At 42.3% G+C, this 18,737-nt stretch overlaps 3 protein-coding genes across 8 annotated transcripts in view; 1 reads left to right on the plus strand and 2 right to left on the minus strand.

Moving 5' to 3' along the window:
* Positions 1 to 71: 71 nt before the first annotated feature.
* Positions 72 to 3,070, minus strand: mfsd6l (major facilitator superfamily domain containing 6-like). 5 transcript variants are annotated; one of them, XM_088438103.1, is made up of 3 exons: positions 2,700 to 2,842; positions 1,008 to 2,017; positions 72 to 914 (listed from the first exon to the last, which is right to left on the minus strand). In XM_088438103.1, exons 2-3 carry the CDS (start codon positions 1,974 to 1,976, stop codon positions 288 to 290), a joined length of 1,596 nt encoding a protein of 531 aa, XP_088294229.1. In that variant the 5' UTR covers positions 1,977 to 2,017; positions 2,700 to 2,842; the 3' UTR covers positions 72 to 287. The 5 variants fall into 5 exon arrangements, with proteins under 5 accessions (XP_088294229.1, XP_088294230.1, XP_088294227.1 ...); XM_088438104.1 differs by having other exon boundaries at positions 72 to 412; positions 490 to 2,017; XM_088438101.1 differs by lacking the exon at positions 2,700 to 2,842 and adding an exon at positions 2,950 to 3,070 and having other exon boundaries at positions 72 to 2,017.
* A 334-nt stretch (positions 3,071 to 3,404) lies between these two features.
* LOC148410793 (phosphoinositide 3-kinase regulatory subunit 5-like) lies at positions 3,405 to 11,872 on the minus strand. The gene is made up of 19 exons (XM_088437584.1): positions 11,844 to 11,872; positions 10,828 to 10,915; positions 10,152 to 10,254; positions 9,479 to 9,579; positions 9,320 to 9,388; positions 9,098 to 9,236; positions 8,311 to 8,380; positions 8,039 to 8,216; positions 7,784 to 7,952; positions 6,993 to 7,061; positions 6,160 to 6,887; positions 5,942 to 6,064; positions 5,281 to 5,412; positions 5,101 to 5,194; positions 4,935 to 5,011; positions 4,481 to 4,574; positions 4,317 to 4,399; positions 4,113 to 4,231; positions 3,405 to 3,931 (listed from the first exon to the last, which is right to left on the minus strand). Exons 2-19 carry the CDS (start codon positions 10,846 to 10,848, stop codon positions 3,787 to 3,789), a joined length of 2,514 nt encoding a protein of 837 aa, XP_088293710.1. The 5' UTR covers positions 10,849 to 10,915; positions 11,844 to 11,872; the 3' UTR covers positions 3,405 to 3,786.
* Positions 11,873 to 12,089: 217 nt separating this feature from the next.
* ntn1b (netrin 1b) overlaps positions 12,090 to 18,737 on the plus strand; it is a 35,577-nt gene continuing 28,929 nt past the window's right edge. The window contains exons 1-2 of one of the 2 annotated variants that reach the window (XM_088437585.1): positions 12,090 to 12,272; positions 12,345 to 13,387. In XM_088437585.1, the coding sequence (XP_088293711.1) occupies positions 12,373 to 13,387 (1,015 nt within the window). In that variant the 5' untranslated portion in view covers positions 12,090 to 12,272; positions 12,345 to 12,372. Of the gene's footprint in view, positions 13,388 to 18,737 lie in introns of both variants that reach the window. The other variant, XM_088437586.1, reaches the window with a different exon arrangement.

Here is an 18,737-nt window from a genome sequence, read left to right on the forward strand (position 1 = left end):
GTTTAACGAGTATGCCATTTTAAAATGCTGTGGTGTTCAATTCTGATAAAAAACAAAACAAAACAAGTGTGTTTAGTTTATGAACCCCATTTTCATTTTACTAAAGATGGACACAAAGTCTGTCGGGCTATGTAACCTTATAAGTACAACAATACAGACACTTTAAAATTGCTTATTGTGGAGACGGCTGGAGGATTTCCCTATTTGGGAAAATTCGTGACAAATTTTGACAAATAGCAGGCAGTCTTAAAAAAAAGCCTTTGTGATTGAATGAGTTTATGTTCGCCCTACAGATGTGGCGTAGAGCGGTTTAGCTTCCTTCCGTAATTGTTCTTGCTGCCGTCGTCTTCCATAGCTTTCTCCAGCCAGTCTCGTTCTTGCTCTGACTCGGAGTCACTGGCCTCACTGGCATCTGCCGCCAAAAGGCGAGAATAGTTGATCCTGTACTGCTGGGGGGCGTTCCACTGGAGCAAAGGCAGGCATACGCACCACAGCATCAAAGCTGCAGCCACCCCTCTGAAGAGCCACACCAGCCCGCACCAGCGCACCACGAAGCCTCCGGCGAAACTTCCCAATGCGCTCCCCAAGTCCAAAGTCAAGACATCGTAGAGCCTCTTTACGCTCCTCTCGGTTCCGGGCGTGGCGATGTCGTCGCCCTGCGCCTTCACGGCCCACCAGAAGGCTCCGTAGCTGAAACAGCTCAGAAACTGAGCAGGCAGCACAGCCCAAGGTCCCCACAGGAACGAGTAGTACAAACACTGTAATCCAAGAGCGGCCGCCCCCAGCGAGAGAACCCTCCCTGAGCCGAGCAGTCGAGTCAGTCGGACAGCCAGGAGAGGGAAGGCGTCCTGGGAGAGCCGCGCCAGGCTGAGAGACGCCCCCATGTGCAGCTCGGTACTACCGCGGTCCTGCATCTGCCACAAAAGGAAGTTGTCCACGGCCGAGCGCGTCACCCCCACCAGCAGGGCGGTGACGGCGCAGAGCATGGCGCGCCGGGAGCCGCGTACCAGCTGAACGGCCTTCAGCAGCCGGTGCTTGCCTTGCTGCTTGTTCAGGTACAGGGGGAGGACGGCCGCAACGGGTAAAGCCAGCGCAGACAATCCGGCGTAGCAGAAAAAGTGCACGGCACTCCTGGAGGTGCCACCGATGATTAGGCAGTTTAACCCGCTGACGAGCAGCCCCGTTCCTCCGACGCCGCATGCGGCTCCCAGTAAAGGCCACGCGCCGGTGCTGCTGTAGCGATCTGAAGCGTCGGCAAAGTCTAGATAATCGTACAGGCCGTCATCCGCTGTCCACTCCAGAGGAGCTGCCGCCAGCTCCCAAATCGACACAGTGATAAGTATCAAGAAGAAGAGTTGATGTTGAACGTCCATCACCTTCAGGCTGGAAAGAAAATCTAATTGACCTTCCTCCGCGGACTTCTTCTTCCTCACCATGGCGAGACTTGCCGTCGTATGAAACTCGATGGGGTGTTTGTTCTTTATTTCCGCCGTGCTGTTGGTTCTCACCACAGGTAGTTTTGAAGTTCTGCCAACTGTAACAGATGTTTTATTTGGAGGAAAGGTGATAGTAGACCAGAAGGCAGGAGAGGTGCTGATTTTCGGGAGAGTCCCTATCGGCGTCGGTGTGCTTCTCGGGTTCGACCCGTTGCACACGCTGATATGCCTGTCCGGATCGACGGGCGGAAAAAGGAGCACGACTAGCGCGGCCGCGGCTGAGCACACCACAGAGCCGTGTATCACCACTCGCCTCTTGTTGTACATCCTGGCCAGCAGGCTGGACAGGGGTCGCCATACTAGCGATATGAGGTGCTTGGTGCCCATGATGATGCCCGTCATCTCAGGAGCGAGGCCCAGCTGTCTGAAGTAGAGCGTGAGGAAGGGGAGTAGGCAGGATTTGGCACAGGAGTAAAGGAATTGAAAGGTTCTCGCCAAGGCCAGGGTCTGCTTGACATTGATCTGCTTGGTCTTCTTCATGGCGGACTTCTGAAGTGCTTGATTAGCCTCACATGGAGAAACTAAGGGACAAATAGTAAAGGAAAATAAGTGGCTACTACTTTATACTATCTTGGCATACTGTTTATTCTTCATAAATATTAATACGATGGAAAAAATTATTATTTATTATGTATGCCAAGAATTATATTTAAAAGTGATATTATTTATATAAGCTAGCTAAGTTTGTCAAATTTCCGTTAATGCGGACAACTAATGTGAACGCCAAGTATCAAAAATGAGAATACGTGACTACAAAGACGAACCTGCACAAATAATTTTAAAACGAGGATTTAAACATTAGAAATAGAAGTTAGAAATTATCTTTCTGATAAGAAGGACTACAATATTATTGTATGAGCTTCACATTTTGTCTTGAAATACCGATATAATGAACGTTTCCCTTTTATTGAGATGTCCATCTATCCATTTTCTAAATCCGCTTATATCACAAGGCATATTAATACATTTCCATTTTTGAGAACAGTATTTCCATGTTGAATTATGCTATTAAAAGAGTTAAACAATGCAAACTGCTGACAGTTGTCTCTAAACTGTACATCAAAAAGTTCGAAGCATGAATATGATGAAATGCAAAAACCGCAAATGTTGTTGAATTGAATAGCTTTCCGACTGTCAATAAAAACAGATTGTTATCATTTAAAGACAGACCGTTTTAATACGTTTCTTGTGCAAAACGTGTACCTGATGAATTGTCCGTCGAGTGCAATTCACATATCACACAAACGCTTACGATATAATATCACATTTTGTTTAAAAGAAAACGAAAGTAACAAAGTGCTGTCAAAAACAATAAGGAACTTGTCACTCACTAACACCTGTCAGGCTGGATGCACCAGTTCGGTTATCCGGACATCGTCCACGTCACATATCCGCGCTTCCTCCACATTATTAGTAAAAATAAATAAATAATAATAAGCAACCCAAGAAATACCTTTTTATATCTTTCCTGCCACCGTGCTCAAACTGCTGTATTGAACATCTTCTATCACAGCGAGCAGAAATTGAACTTTTTTTTTTTTTTTTAATATCGCCACCTGTGGCCGGATTGCCACACTTCTTCGGCAACGTTTACAGTCCACCTGGACAATAGTTTAAAAGAATCGAGCGACCCCTTCAGGCGCGGATGCCGAAATAAAAATGTTGAATTTTAGTGACATTTGGCTTGGTATTTTTCAACCGATCCAAATGCATTCATTTGGGAGCAATAAATACCTTTAAAAAAGTGAATACACTTACGTTGAATTGTGATTTTATCAATATCAAATCCATCATTTATTTCCTGCTTATAATGCTGCAAGTGAAGCACTAAGCCATCAATCAATACAAAATACCCAAGTAATGTCATTTCATTGAAAAATAATTGTATTGTGCTTAGGATAAACCATGTAAAAGATAACGCCCCAAACAGCTATAAAAAAAACACACACACTATGAAAAACGGACAGCTTTTTAAATACAGAACTATAAAAAAAACATACTATTACATATACAGATCATATATTTATGTTCAAGTTCAACCTTTTGTATTTAGAAGAGTGTAGCAACAAAAGAACATAATGTCAAAACATAATAATACTAATAATCATCATCATCATCATTTCGGATTTTAGAATCTTCCACTTAATAATGTGACTATGCTGCACCAAAAAACCAAAACCAAAACTGAAACAGAGCTTTGCAACAACATTGGCCTTGTTTGACTTTGTTCTCCTTTTTTTTTTGAGGCACCATTGTTCATAGTATATGATTCATTCCGGTCAATGTATTTTCAGGCATGTGAGGCAGAGAACGAGAAGAAAGGAAGGCAAAGCATGGAGCAGTATGACGGGTGCAGGGGCTGGACTTGGCCCGGTGAAGGCTGGTACTTCCAATCTGAACTGCTTCCTGGTTTACAGCATAAGGACACTTCAAGCCTAAGGATAGAGTCACTCATTTATTCATCATGTAAAGAACACTCAACATGGTGGCTTCTTCCTGTTTCTCTTTATGTCTGAATAGAACTACTCAACTTATTTCAACATAGTCCATAACAAAAAAAAAACATTGGTGAACTATACTGTAAGACGCTTCTGTGTGTGCAAGTCTTTGCAGTACCTGGTGACACTTTGCAGAAATTTCTTCTCGTCTTGATCCAAACACACAGCAAAGGTTGTCTCGGCTTTAACACCGCTGACCTCAACTTTGTTGACATTCACTTCTGATTTAGAGGGGTGCTATCAGAGGGATATAAAGCAATGAACTAAGATTGTTTTTTTTTTTTAAGTCAATGTATTGTAAAGGATAAAGTAAAACATTTACCTGACTGTTGCTTTTTTTAGACTTTGGGCAGTGTTTCTTTGTGACTTCCATCACTGACAGCCACAAGCTTTCGGTTCGAGACTCTTGAAAGACGGAGATCGAACACGTTTAAATTTTACGAAATTTCAACGATTGAAGTTTTAATAGACTCGCGTGGAGCAAACCTAAATGTTCCGCTTTCCTAGAGACTTTGTGAATAATTATGGATGTGCAAAGCATTTCTGCTTGGGTCCATTTACTTCTTCCACTGCAGGCCACCTGCAAGCACAAATGAACTGAGCTGCTTGAAAAATGTGGCCCAATACTTATCTGTTAGTGCTAAATAACATCTTTTCCAGCTGTATTAATAACTCATTCACTACCATAAAGGGAAAAGGACGATCTGTTTGACTAAGAAAATTAAAATGGCCCAACTGACTGTCAACTGAAGTGAATGAGGTAGCATGTGTGCGTAAAGTTTCTTTTTTTTTTAACCTCCATGTCCAAAATGTTCTTTCCCGCCCTTGAACGAATTGGACCCTGCTCACAGAAGATTTTGTAAGTTGTCAAGTACACCAGGGACCTAAATATTTGTATACAAGTCATAAAGGTTTCCCGTAATATGTTCAATTTTAGCACCTTATTATAAGCAACACTTAGTGTTAATGGGACAGCCTTGTTCTCTTCATGAATTCCAAACCTCTTGTTCGCAGCACCTGTGAGAACAACGACATTGGCGTTAGATAAAGCGAATTCAGTTTTTTTAGTGTGTGTGTGTACTTCTAGACGTCATGGTGTGACTCACCCATGGTCTTGACTGCTCTAGTTGCAGCCGTGTGTCCAAGCTCTACAGAATGAATAAATACTTCACTTCTCTTCTCTCCACCGGCCAGCGTCAGCTGTCACAAATGAATTATGAATTATTTAACCATGCATGTTTTTTTTTCACAGGGAAAAAATGGAAGTGTGTCATTTTTTTACTAACCTCAGCTCTGTAAAGCTGCACAAGGACAGGTTGGTCTGCATGTCTGCAGTAGTAAAGAACCAAATCAGCCATCAAGGGAAGTTCTACCTCCCTGCCGTTGCTCGTTGACAAACTTTCTTCCTTCCATGCAGGCTGCACCACAGGGAACATATAAATTGACACAGAGTATTACAAACTATTTTTGGACGTGAAGTCCACTTGAACTGTTGAACTGGATCATTTTTTTTCTGGCTTGCCTACATCTCAAACAACCATTGACAACGTGCATCCGTATGAAACAAAACAAAGGAAAATATTGTTTAGCAAAGGAGTCAAGCAAACTTTTGTAATAAATCACGGCATGTTCCAGTTAATTTGCTCTTAATTTGAAAGAAATGCGTACTGTTCCTGTCGGCATGACACACCGTTCAATTAGATGGTTTAAAGATAAAGGCATAAGTGCAAAAAGAATTGTACTGTTTGGAATGAGCCATTAAATCATCACAGGCTGATCCCGGGCAAAAGAATGCTAACATCTAAAGCAGACAAGCAAACTGTAAGGCTTGCTGGAGAGCCTAGAAAGTAATTGTTGAATTGGTGTTTGTCTCTTGTGTACAAATTGGTGCGGATCCATATTGTGTTTCCCCTTGGGGCCATGTTGATAATCATACAGTGAGATTACCTGACAAAGGACATCTGAGGAGAGACTGAGCAGACTGTGGACACTTCGATCATACCAGGGATCCAACATTCCCAATATCTGGGCTAAATCTGTGGTGCTGTCATCCCGGGAAATACCATTAGGCTGCCAACAAGATGTGAATGGGATTATTAATTACTACCTAAATTTCAGTACCAAATGCATGCGCCACCAGGAGCAAAGAGTTAAAAGAAGCTCACCACAAAGGCAGCTTTAGTTATACGTCCTGTTTCTCTCAGATTCCCTGTGAATGTCTTTTTGGAAGGAACAAAATAAAACTGCAACTTGCACATCTTGGTGAGTCGTGGACATTTGGCCTCTTTCTGCTGCAGGTCGCTGTAAGCCCTCGCCAGTCGTCCGGCTTCCCTGTCCCGACCGAAAACCAGCACTCGTACCAGAGTAGGAACCTGTGGAATGTCAAATTCGCTGCTGCTCAGGATGGGCCTTCTGCGGATGCAAAGATGCTTCCGCGGGGAGAAAGGATCTTCGCTGGGGAGGGGACCGGACACAGTAAATGCATGCAGAAGTTGATCTCGGCTGGATTGAGATTTTTTGAGCTGTGTCCCGAGACTGCGTGGGTTCTTCAAAAATGAGGAGAAGTGCTCTAAGCCTAACAGACTTTTGGATTTCTTCTTGGGTTTCTTTCTACGCACTGATTCAACTGTGTCCTCACATCCAGTGACTTCATTGAGGTCGTTCTCCGCAAACGATGAGACACAAGTAAGGGACACAGAATAGTTGGAGCTGGGGGAGTCACTCAAAGAGGAGGATGCCGTGAAGATAGAATAGTTCTTCAAGCTCTGATCAAATCTGCTTCTTTGCATGTCTTCTTTCACCTCAACATCAGTACTATCCTCCTCATCCTCTTTGAGAAATGCCAGAGGGGAATCCAGGTAGCATTCTCTCAAGAGAATATTATAGAGGAAATCTTGAAGATGAAAAAAAAAAACAGTTACAGGAATTAACAACTCACATTTGAGAAGGCCGCTAAGCTAAGATACTTGTGTGACGCTGTTCAAAAGGTATTACTCACCAAAGTTGTCGTTTTCCCAGTAGCAGGTGTGACATTTGGGAGAGGGCAGTGCGAAAGTCTCAGCAAACCCTAGTGAGATGGAAAAGATGCTGAAACTGAGGAGCAGTGAGGTTCGAGGTCAGTCTTGAAAGACAGGTCATAAAAACAATGCTCTATATTGTGAATTTATGCATTTTTCTAGCCTGATATGGAAAATAATATTTTGTTTTCCAGTGACCAGCTGTTTTTTAAACAAAGAACCTTTTATTTAACGTACATGAGAGCTCTGTGCAGCCAGAATGAGACGATCTTGACAGATTAGTAAATTCAACACAGACGTATGACATTGTGTTACCATTGCTTTTCTTCTTGTAGTTTCTCCCTCCTTAGCTAGAAGAATCATCCTTTCACTACTACTACTGTATGTTAGGCCTGTTTTAGATGCCCCTCTCTTCCAACACACTTGATTCATTTGATCAGCTCATAAGCAATCTGTGGAAGCCTTACAACCATCTTGACATATGGTGTGTACAGATTTTTCTTTGTATTGTAATTCCCCAAGCTTGATGCTATTTCAACCTGATTTTCCCCAGTGTACTATAATTACTTTTAATAATTAAAATAATTCATGGATGGTACACTGGCTTGTAATAGAGAGAACAGTAGTTCTGCCATTGCCATGACAACCCCGATTCACCTAACTCCACCGGTCAATCGGCTGTATTAGTGAAACAGATTGGGCACATGTTCATTTGTGCTTGTGCACATGTTTAAAAAACATGGCTGTCATTCTGCTACGATTATGAACTCACCAGTTTCCGAGTAATCGTTTCCAACTGTGGGAATAAGGTTTTGTCTGAGTCGATTGAGAGTCTGTACAAGAGTCTCTCTGGCAGTGCTGCGATCCGCTGTGGAGGCTGCTGTCTCCATGCAGCAAGTGACTGTCTCCAGTAGCTGCTCCAGCTCACCAGGCTGTTTTGTCTAAAGCGATATTGGCAAGTTGTTTTTGAGAAATAAAATACCAACCAAATCCAGACAGCTAAAGATAAAAAGAAGCGCGTCGCCACCTGCAAAGCATCGCGAAGTACCCGTAGATGGATTTTGGGGCCCAGAGCAGCCTGGAAGCTGTGCAAAATGAGGGTGATCGTGATGTCTCGTTTGGATTGATGGTTTAAACTCAGCTGCTTGGAGACCGATTGGATCTCAGGGGGAATATCTTCATCTGGACTCATTAAAAGTATGGTCCTGATAAACACACACATTCATATACACAAAGAAAGCAATTATGTCTTAAAACTACAAATGAACATTCAGTGGTCACGTTTCAGGTTGAGCTTACATAGTTTTTGAGTGTTGGTTCTCGGTGGGAATGCTGTGTTCCTTCTTCACCTGTCTTTGAAACGAAATGCCTAAAACAAAAGTAGATACATTGTTTCTCTGCAGATTAACTTTGCAATACATTGTCATTATCTTCGCAGTGTTGAACAGGGAGCCAATCACGTGTCTTGTATGAGTACCCATCTCCCTCATGAATCTCACACACGCTGTCAGGTAGATGTGAAGGAAGGAAGAGAAAACAGCAGCACTGCACAGGAGCGATGTAAATCTCTTACTCGGAATTTCAAGAGTAAACTGATTATTATCATGTTTGGTCAGCTACAGGCTTCACGCTAATTAGATTTCTGAGCGCTGCTAATATAACCGCGGCTCTCTGTGAGACTACAGCCAAAGGGATGGGAAGGGATAACAGTACAGTTACTGTATAAGGTTGAATAATTTAAGATTTAAGTAAATATATGTAGTAGTTTGACGTCCAAGTAATGCCTGTGGCAAGTGCATTTATAGATAACTCGTCTGTCTGGCGTGCAGGAAACCTTCACAGCGCATCTCTCCACAATATAGCTTTAAAAAAAAAAAAAATCTGTGATCCACTCAGGGGTGATATGGGAAGGGGTGAAGTAGCCAGGAATCACTGTATATATAACTTCATTGGTACAATTGTGAATTTTTTTACACTAATTGTTAGCAAACAAATGATGATTTGTTCCTAAGCATGTGTTGGTTCTCTCATGTTGTCACTCAGAGGACCAAATGATTAAACAAAAAAAATGTGAGTTGAGCTTTACCTGGCGCTCTGAGCTCATTATAGATGACATTCAGCAGGTGCTGACAGGCAGTGCTGTAAGGATCTGGCCAGGAGAGGAATTGGTGGAAAAGCAGGTAAGCTTCCAACAACACATCACAATCTGGGTGTAGGTAAGGAGTCTGCAAGACAACAAAATGTTAACACATATAAGTCTGTTTGTTACATGTTAGACTGTGTGATTGTTTCATTGGCCGCCACTCACTTTTAAAAGTGTTGAGGAAAACAGGAGAGTAAGAGGCACAACCACTTCGTACTGACATTGCACAAGTACCTGCAAATGTCAGTTAAACAGAAAAATGTCATCATCCCTCAAATTGCACTGACCAATGTGGAAAATGGTTTTTGCGACTTAATTTTTTACCTCCTTTGTTTTCTTGAGAATCGTCTGCAGAAGGAAGGGGAAGTTGTGAGGATCTCTCATCACCAGTTCCTCCAAACACCAGCGGTTCATGCACAGCCCGGCTGACCAGACAGAAGAAAACACGCAATCAATTTATTCCTCTTTTTGGGTTTCATGATGACATTCGTTTAACAAGTTGTCTGGTTGTATGTTCCACCCTTATTTATTAGCTTTTGTATTTGTAAAATCTATATGGTAAATCATCGGCCCATGAAATTAAGTTAGACTGTGATTGGAAAAGACTTTACTAGGGCAGTATTTTGCAGTTGGAGGTATGTAAGTGTAGCACTGGAGGTTAGGTGAGTTTAAAATACATTTTAAAAGTAGCATCCATGCTCATTTTAATTTTCCTATTACATTTTATACGTATTTGAGGGAAACATATTACAAATGTATAAAACAAACAATTTTTGTGTGCACATAAGATTCCCACTCCTACTGTTTCATATCTGCGATGCAAAAGTAAGTTTGATTCTTGAAGATGATAAGACTCCACATCAGTTATTAGCGCTCACACTAATATTATTGTCATTATTTTTGTATTCACTGTGTTTATCATTTAATTCACTTTAATTTAAAATGTCAGTATATAGTAGTTGTTGGATGCAATCAATGTTTTCCTGTCGGTTCCTACCGTTCCAGAGTTGCTTGTCAGGAGTGTTGAATTCAAGGTCACAGAGGCAGCGTTCAAAGACGTGCTGTAGCCGGTCCTCTGTGCATGAGTTTTGCTCCATCGTCTACAGTTGCATTCACAGCAGTCGCGGAAAAAGAAATTGGACTATTAAAAAGAAGCAGTCAACATTATCTTACCACACTTATCATTTTCCATCTAGTACTGTTTACTATTTTCCATGACTGAAACCTCATAATAAAAGAGCCATTTGAAAGAAGCATGCAAAACAACAAATGCCCCACGTACACAAAGCAGCCTCCCACTTCCTTTTCTCACCATTGACTCATAGTCAGCACAAGTGAGCTGGCTAACAAAACCAGCCACAACTTCTTCATTTTCATTCAGAAAATTAGCAGCCGATATCAACTTTATCTATCAAAACTTACACGAAAATGACTCTTCAATTATGACTTCCTACTTAAACCTATTTCTCCCACGATGACACACACCTAAAGAATTAGTGACAGAAATGATGATTAAAATAATAATCAGGCAAATGTAATGCTGCCATTTTTCTATCTGCCTCTCTGGAATGAGCATTTTACGGATATTGCACATTATTACAGTGCAGTGCCACATCTCCAATGAGAAAGGCGCTGGAAATACAATTTCAATGAGATTCATCAGTGAGTGTGACCTTTCGGACGTGGATGCTCATACGGATGTTACATTATTGTCTCGGAGTGCCAGCTGGTGTAGAGGTGTCACTGAGTAGTGATGAATGTCTGGACAAACAAAGACAGTGGGCTCTGTAAACTAAATGGTAACAAATGTGCCCATCAAAACAGGAAAAAGGATCCTGTGAGGCCACAACATGTCTTTATTGTGCAAGCATTTATTGTAGTGGTTTTTTAAAATCATTTTTTCCAGACGTGAGCATTATGTCACCACCATTGTCATCTCATGATCCAAACACTTGGATCTACTCAAAATAAACCACTTTTTTTTTTTAATCAATTCAAATCTTTCCTATTTCAACAATTCTATTAATTCCATGGGACTTCTTCATATGATTCCCAACCAGGGTGGAGGTGTGCTATCAGATCATCAATGGCATACTTGTCGAACTCCAGTCCATGAATGGCCAGTATCCTGCATGTTTTCCGGTTTTCTTTCCCCAACACACCTGATTCAAATAAATCACTTCATCGCAAGATTTGAAGGAGCTTGAAAATGATCATTTTCATATGAATCTGGTGTGTTTGAGAAAGGGGGTTCGAAAACATGCAGGATAGCGGCCCTCGAGGACTGCAGTTCGAGACCTGTGATCAAGGGTATCATTGCACATTATTATAATAAATTTGCCTGAAAATAATGTATTCCAAATCTTTATTTGTCTGCCAGAAACTACAGATGTATGGAACTTCCGATGCATGTGGATTGTGGAGTAAATATTTTTGAATGTGAAAAATATGACTTTATTGTGTATTTGCACGTACTTTTGAATGTATTTGCGAGTAAGGAACGTTGCTTGTTAGCTTGATGCTAAAAACAAAGCGTTTGCACACCCTATGGCATTGTGAAGGAAAATTTGCACAACGGACAATGAAACGCTGACAAAAGGCAGTTTGAACGCATTGGTTTAATGCAGTAGAATCAAAACTAGTTTACTATCCAAAAATTTTTCCGGAATCAACAAACAGACACGCTTACCGGCAGCTTGGGTGCTTCCCAAAGAGAAAAAAAAGGAGGAAAATTATAAAATAAACGTCTTTTTAAATTATACGTACTACATCGTTATGACCACAAGATGTCGCTGTCTCCCACCAGTGACTCTCCGAAGTTGAGCGATCTCGGCTTTGGAGGAGTGAGAGGACCCCCCTTTTTTTTTTAGCAGCCAAGCACAGATGGAATGGGGCATACAGAGCCAAGGGTGGCCAGAGGTGTGACTGAGTGTTGACACACACAGACAGAGAAACTCACAGCCCTTCACATCACCTCTTTTCAACAGAGGGATAACACATCCCCCCCTTTTTTAAATGCAAAACTTGAAAAGGTTATGATTCATATGTTTAGGTGTTCCGCAGCACGCTGACTGGACGAGTTAGGTTTTCCTTCAGTTACTTTTTCCCTTTTCAACTGGTAAGAATATTTTACACTCGTGAACCTTACTAAAAAGTGCCATATTTTTAACTGTGGTCATTTGCTTTAAAGGAGAGGTGACCGCGGCGCACGGACTACGATGCAAAGGATTTTGGTGATTTGGCTCACCTTCGTGGCACTCTGCGCCCTCGCCGAGAGGGTCTTCGGGGGCTACGGACTGAGCATGTTTGCCGCCCAGTCCTCCCCCCCGGACCCGTGCTACGACGAGAACGGGAACCCCCGGAGGTGCATCCCGGACTTTGTCAACTCAGCCTTCGGCAAGGACGTGCGCGTGTCCAGCACGTGCGGCTCCCCAGCGGCCAGGTACTGCGTGGTGTCCGAGAAGGGAGACGAGAGGACGCGAGACTGCCACACCTGCGACGCGGGGGACCCCAAGAAGTGTCACCCGTCGGCCTATTTGACTGACCTGAACAACCCGCACAACCTCACCTGCTGGCAGTCGGAGAACTACGCGCAATATCCCCAAAACGTCACCCTCACCTTGTCCCTGGGCAAAAAGTTCGAGGTCACCTACGTGAGCTTGCAGTTTTGCTCCCCCAGACCAGAATCCATGGCCATCTACAAGTCCATGGACTACGGCAAGTCCTGGGTTCCGTTCCAATACTACTCGACCCAGTGCAAGAAGATGTACAATCGGCAGAACAAGGCGGCGATCACCAAGCAGAACGAGCAGGAGGCCATCTGCACGGACTCCCACACGGACATGCACCCGCTGACCGGGGGTCTCATCGCCTTCAGCACCCTGGACGGGAGACCCTCGGCGCACGACTTCGACAACTCGCCGGTGCTCCAGGACTGGGTGACGGCCACCGACATCAAGGTGATCTTCAGCCGGCTGCACACCTTCGGGGACGAGAACGAGGACGACTCGGAGTTGGCCCGAGACTCGTACTACTACGCGGTGTCGGACCTGCAGGTGGGCGGACGGTGCAAGTGCAACGGCCACGCGTCCAAGTGCGTCAAGGACAGAGAAGGTCAGCTGGTGTGCGAATGCAAGCACAACACGGCGGGACCCGAGTGCGACAGGTGCAAACCTTTCCACTACGATCGACCCTGGCAGCGCGCCACGGCGAGGGAGGCCAACGAGTGTGTCGGTAAGATAGAATCCTGCATTCATTTTGACCTTATTATGAGGTCACAAAATCGTGCGCGGTTGTGGTCAGTTCAACTAATACGCACGGGAATTGCGCATCAACCCTAAAGGCATTTCCAAACAGACAAAAAAAAAGTTTTTGCTCACAATTCCAATTAATAATATCCATCCAATTTTTGGTTTACAAATAAATTACGTAAAGTGACATTTCACATTCACAACAAAAAATAACACAATTATTGTATAGAGCTTGTGTACTATTTTATTTCTGTAGGGTTCGAATCTCATCTCGGGTGTTGATATTTGAGGAATTTACGTTTGTTCCCTGCACTTGTGTGGGCTGAATAATAATAATAATTAAAAATAATAATAATAATAATAAATCAATCTGGGGTCTGGGATACTCTGCCAAAACAAAAAAAAACAAAAAAAACATGCAGTTAATCCTGCAAAAATGCACCAGGCAACATTCAAACATTATATGCCTCACCACATTTTCAAGAACAAATATAAAGGATACAGAACAAAACTGTTTATGCCCGTTTACATTAAAATAATAAATGTGTAAATAAATAAACTTACTGTGTATGCCCAAACTGTAAAAACAGTTTAAATTTTATTTTGATCTATTATTGGATTATTTTTCCACCCAACTGTTTTTGGAGTGCAAATGTCTGGTTAAAAAAAAAAAAAAAAAATCTAGGGTACCTTTTGCCCAGAGTTGTGATGAGTTCCTGGAGGGATGCAAATTGCCATGTAAAAAGCAGATGCCACAAAAACAAAGTAGACCAACTTAGAATCAAAGTTAATGAAAGCTATTATTAACATTTTATCAGATTTATGTTGCTGTCAAAATAAATCAGCAATATCTGGCTACACCAGCAGGCAGAAGCGTTATTTCCTGCCACTCATTTGACGGCTGAGGATGTATTCTGTTGACTTCTGATTTCTATCTTCACCTAAAGCAAATTTCAAAGGAGGAAAAAAAAAGAGTAGGTAGTAATTCCAACAAAAACAAATTGTGCTTAGTTGTCCAAATTGTGTAATGTTTTTTTTTTTTTGAGCATGTTCCCCAATACTGCAGAAGGAACCATTGCAGCTACAGTGATATACTTCAGAGGCATTTTGCCGCCATTACAGATGACCGACAATTAGGCTGTTTTTTGTTGACATTTTATGGCACCTACAGCCGCCTTAAAAGCCAGGGAGCAATTAAAAAAAATGAACACAATGTGGGAGGTCATACGAATCCTGATTTCAAATTTCGGTGCCAGCGAACATATATACTAGCTGTAATGTTTATTTTTCAAAACGAGCAAGGGTGCCTTCAAGGGGGCTGTATCAACAAGTCACGGCTCTGAGCGCCGTGAAGCAAAGTTGGAAACGTAACAAGTTGTGACAATGCGTTGGTTTGCTCAACCAAACAGGACAAGTGAACAAGTTGTTCCCCTTGGCCTCCGCCTTTGGCCCCTTGCAAAGGCTGCATGTGAGTGTATTTTACTAAAACAAAAAGCTTGTCACTTGTGGCATCCATCTCGCTGGGTGTGGGAGGCCCCCTTTCACCATCACCTCTTGTTTGCGTGCGGGAGCAGTGTCATCACAAAAAAAAAAAAAAATTATATATATATATATATATATATATATATATATATATATATATATATATATATATATATATAGTGTGTCGTTGTGGTGCATTATGTGATAAATTCCTCTTAGCTATTTGATAAAGTATTGTGATTCCCTTAGGGGATGATAACAGAGAAAAAACGCACATGATGACATGAGCAGCTGCTTCATATTCTGCCCGTGTGCAGTGTAGCAAAGACCCCGTACCTCTAGCCCGGCCACCCCCCCGTCACACCACTGTCTGGGCTGACTGATGGGCTGCGAAGGCAACCGAGTGGGAAACTCTTGCTTGCCAAGTGGATACTGAGAGTTGGAAACGGTAGCTTTTATCACTCACACGTGCAATTCTGCAACGCTTTGTAATTGTAGCCGCACCTCAGCTCATTGAACAGGTGAGATGTTTTCAGATGGGCGCTTCTCTTTATTGGAGGAGCTTGGGACCATCAGACACCGATACTATATTGGTTCCAAGATAAACATAAAGAAAAATGACCTCGTTCTGCTTGCCTAATCTAAAACGGGCAGAATCCGCCATTAGCCCTCGGGACGATTTTGATGATCTTTTCTTTGGTTGAGTAATTCGTGCAGACACTTGTTGCCATGCACAATGTGTCACCTGTGCCTATGAAGATTGTGAGCATTCCCTCAGAACTGACGGAAAGTCCGTCAATCCGTCACTGGCGCTCGCCAATTTTACTGGTAAATGACAAATTGTGGGGATGAATTTACACCGCTGCTTTGAGCCAGCTGCATTGACTGTGGCTGGTGCCAACATTTTTGTCACCTAACAGTGGTTGAGGGAGGCAGGGAAATTTGATGTTCTCTCGACCACGAGCCGTTCTATTGTTTTGTTTTGTCTCTATTGTAAACCAACACAACCCCAGAAAATGAACACAAAACCAAACCCGGCATGATCCCAACAAATTACAATTCATGCTGTTTAATTCTTTGCAGTTCACTGTACTCCTTGAAAAGAACAACTATTTATTTTGATCGTTTGGATTTTCTTTCCATTTGTGTTGTTTGTATGTATGTATGCACATATGTATCTTAATGTGTGTTCTATAGAAAACAATGTTTTTTAGAACAAATGCGAAAAAAAATCAGAGAATTTGCATTAATCTCATGCAATTTCATGAAATGTGCTATTTTCGGATAAACGAAAACCAAAAAGGCAGTTATTTTACTTTATTTATCTTTATTACTACTCAGTATTCCATACTGAGAAAATGTTTGACAGCTTGGCGCATTCTGGAGATGGATGTTGAACATGTCTGCTCATAAAGCAAAGCAAGAGTTTTTCAAATCAAAAGCGTTCCAGATTACAAGTCACGCCGTGAGTCTTGAAAGTCAAAACAAGGTGCGTGCCTTTTAAAAACAGCGCATTCTTTCTTTCCCCAACAAGCTTGTTGCATGACAGCCAGCCGCTCGCAGAAAGGACCAACACCAGTTCGGACATGAAATCGAGGAGCCTCTTGAGGCATCAGGACGCCACAGAGAACCGGTCTCATTTTGAAAAATCATTTCCTAATTTAGTTAAGCATCCAGCCACAGAGATTTAGTGACACTAGTTGTGTCTCTGCCCTTTTTTGTCCATGGGACTGACCACTGGGACCACCGACACGCCTCCTGTTTGGGTCAACAGGTTTGGCCCTACAAGGCCCACTCGCCATCTGTCTCTCATTTGAGCTCCTCACCATTGGCTCATGTGATGATTGGAGCAAAGCATGATGTCATAGATCTTCTGAGATGATTCTCCATTCATACCACTTTCTTCTTCTTCTTCCCCTTTTCTGCCTTGCCCACCAACGTGCGCCAGTACCAACGCATGGCATGAGCGACCATTCCTATTAAATTTAATTTAAGAACATAACAGTGGAAGTCGAAGCCTGTAGTTAACACGCGGAGAAGATGAAAACACAATCATAAAAGCAACTGCATGTGTTGCTATTGTGGTGGTGCGTTTGTTTAGATCTCCATTAATGACCACAATAGTTGTTTCCCCTTTGGGGTTGAACATTACAACTTTCAGATGTGCTGGATAAATAGTCCGACCGAAAACAACAAATTGGATTTAATAATAAAGATTACATGAGAATAGAAGTAGTTGAAGTGGAGAGAAAAAAAATGAGAGTGTGGAAAAATCGATTCCAGGTGAAAGCAAACATAAAACGCGCACGGGTTGATAGAAAACAGGTGGGAAGCAGGTTGGGGAACGTTTCTCGGCCTCCCGATAGGGTTGAGAGTCACACGCCCTTGAAAATCCCATCAGCAGCAGAGTGCCAGTTAGATGGACTGCCGAGTCTCAGTCATCTAGAACACGCCGAAGCTTGACTGCGGCTCGGGGGTCCCTGCAGCGGAAAAGTCAAACAATGTGAAAACGCAGCCAGCAGTGACCTTCACATCACTGGAGAAGCAGTCAATGCCAAGCACCTTTGTTTTCTTTTCTGCTGCATGCGTGTGTGTTTATGTGATTTACAACATATAGGTGGAAGGAACTTTCTGTTCACAACCTTCATGGAGAGAATTTCGAGGCGCCGCTGAGGCGTTGAAAAAAAATCCGGTGTGGTGACCTCAGTATTACATCTCTGCTTTTTGAAGATCATGTGCTTTTCTGTTGGCTTCATCAAGCCGCGATCTTCAACTCTCGCCGGAGCGCTTTGCGGCCAAGTGTTAAGTGGTTGTGATGAGAATCAGCACCTCCGAATCAGAGACGAAGGTCCTCGGTCAGGAAAGGGTGGAGTGCCTTTTCCAGGTCGTTGATGAGATCTTGCTCCAAGTGAAGGAATTCAAGTATCCGCGAGTGAAGGAAGAACATGCCAGGAGATAGATTGATCGGTGCAATCTGAAATGGTTGGGGATTCTTCTTAGAATCTCGTGAAGTTGGTACCACCTGAGATCTGTGTGGTGACCTCATCTGTGTGCATGCGTTTTTGATAGAGATGAAACCATGAAAAATATCATAAAGAGGCTCATTTTGGTGGAAAACAAAACATTTGGGGGGATAATCATGACGACAGTAGCAGCAGAATTAAGTGCAGGACTCTCTGGTGGAGAAAAAGGACCGTTAATTTCAAGAAAGATGTGGTGATGTCAATAGGTTATAAACTTGATGCAGTTAATTTAAGTAAAGTATATAATTTGTATTTAATTCATCTGATTCACTTGAGGAACTTAAATTCGTGGTGTCTATTTTAATAATGCTTTGGTCTACGTTTGTTGTTTACCCTGTGCAGTCAATACCTAAAAAGTAATAGCTGCAATGTTAATCCCTTGCTATATATTAATCTCAGATGTCAAACTGCAAAAATAAAGAAATTAACTTCATTTTTCCAAAGCCATTGAATCAGACTCTCCCGTGACTGACTGGAACCGATCCTTTCAAAATATTAAAAGGAAAACCAGAAGCAGAATTGCTGTCGTCTTTAATAAACGTTTTGAACACAAACAACCAATTTTACCACTTATATAATAATGCGAAAAATATGTAAATGAGAAAACTGAATAATTCCAGCTCTTCAAGTGAGCTTTCTTCTGGTTCAAAAAGGCAGAAGAACCCTTCTCTAATCACTTCAGGCTATGACAAAAGCATAGAAAAGAAGAAGAGAAAGACTTATATTTACAAATTGTGACAATGTCCATTATATAGCCAATTGACTCATAAATTTGGGTGACAATTATCAATAAAATACTAAATATATATTTGTAAAACAGCTGTATGT

The sequence above is a fragment of the Hippichthys cyanospilos genome, chromosome 16, assembly GCF_059441005.1.
Source record: "Hippichthys cyanospilos isolate Australia breed blue-spotted pipefish chromosome 16, RoL_Hcya_1.0, whole genome shotgun sequence".
NCBI lineage: Eukaryota > Metazoa > Chordata > Actinopteri > Syngnathiformes > Syngnathidae > Hippichthys > Hippichthys cyanospilos.

Bases quoted from the DNA above. Each gene is read 5' to 3' on its own strand.
- LOC148410793 (XM_088437584.1), bottom strand. From the start codon at position 10,848: ATGAGCATCCACGTCCGAAAG. The intron at 10,255-10,827 runs GTCACACTCACT...ATGCAACTGTAG, and splicing joins TGAGCATCCACGTCCGAAAG to ACGATGGAGCAAAACTCATG. The intron at 8,217-8,310 runs GTAAGCTCAACC...TGTGTTTATCAG, and splicing joins AACCAACACTCAAAAACTAT to GACCATACTTTTAATGAGTC.
- mfsd6l (XM_088438101.1), bottom strand. From the start codon at position 1,976: ATGAAGAAGACCAAGCAGATCAATGTCAAGCAGACCCTGGCCTTGGCG.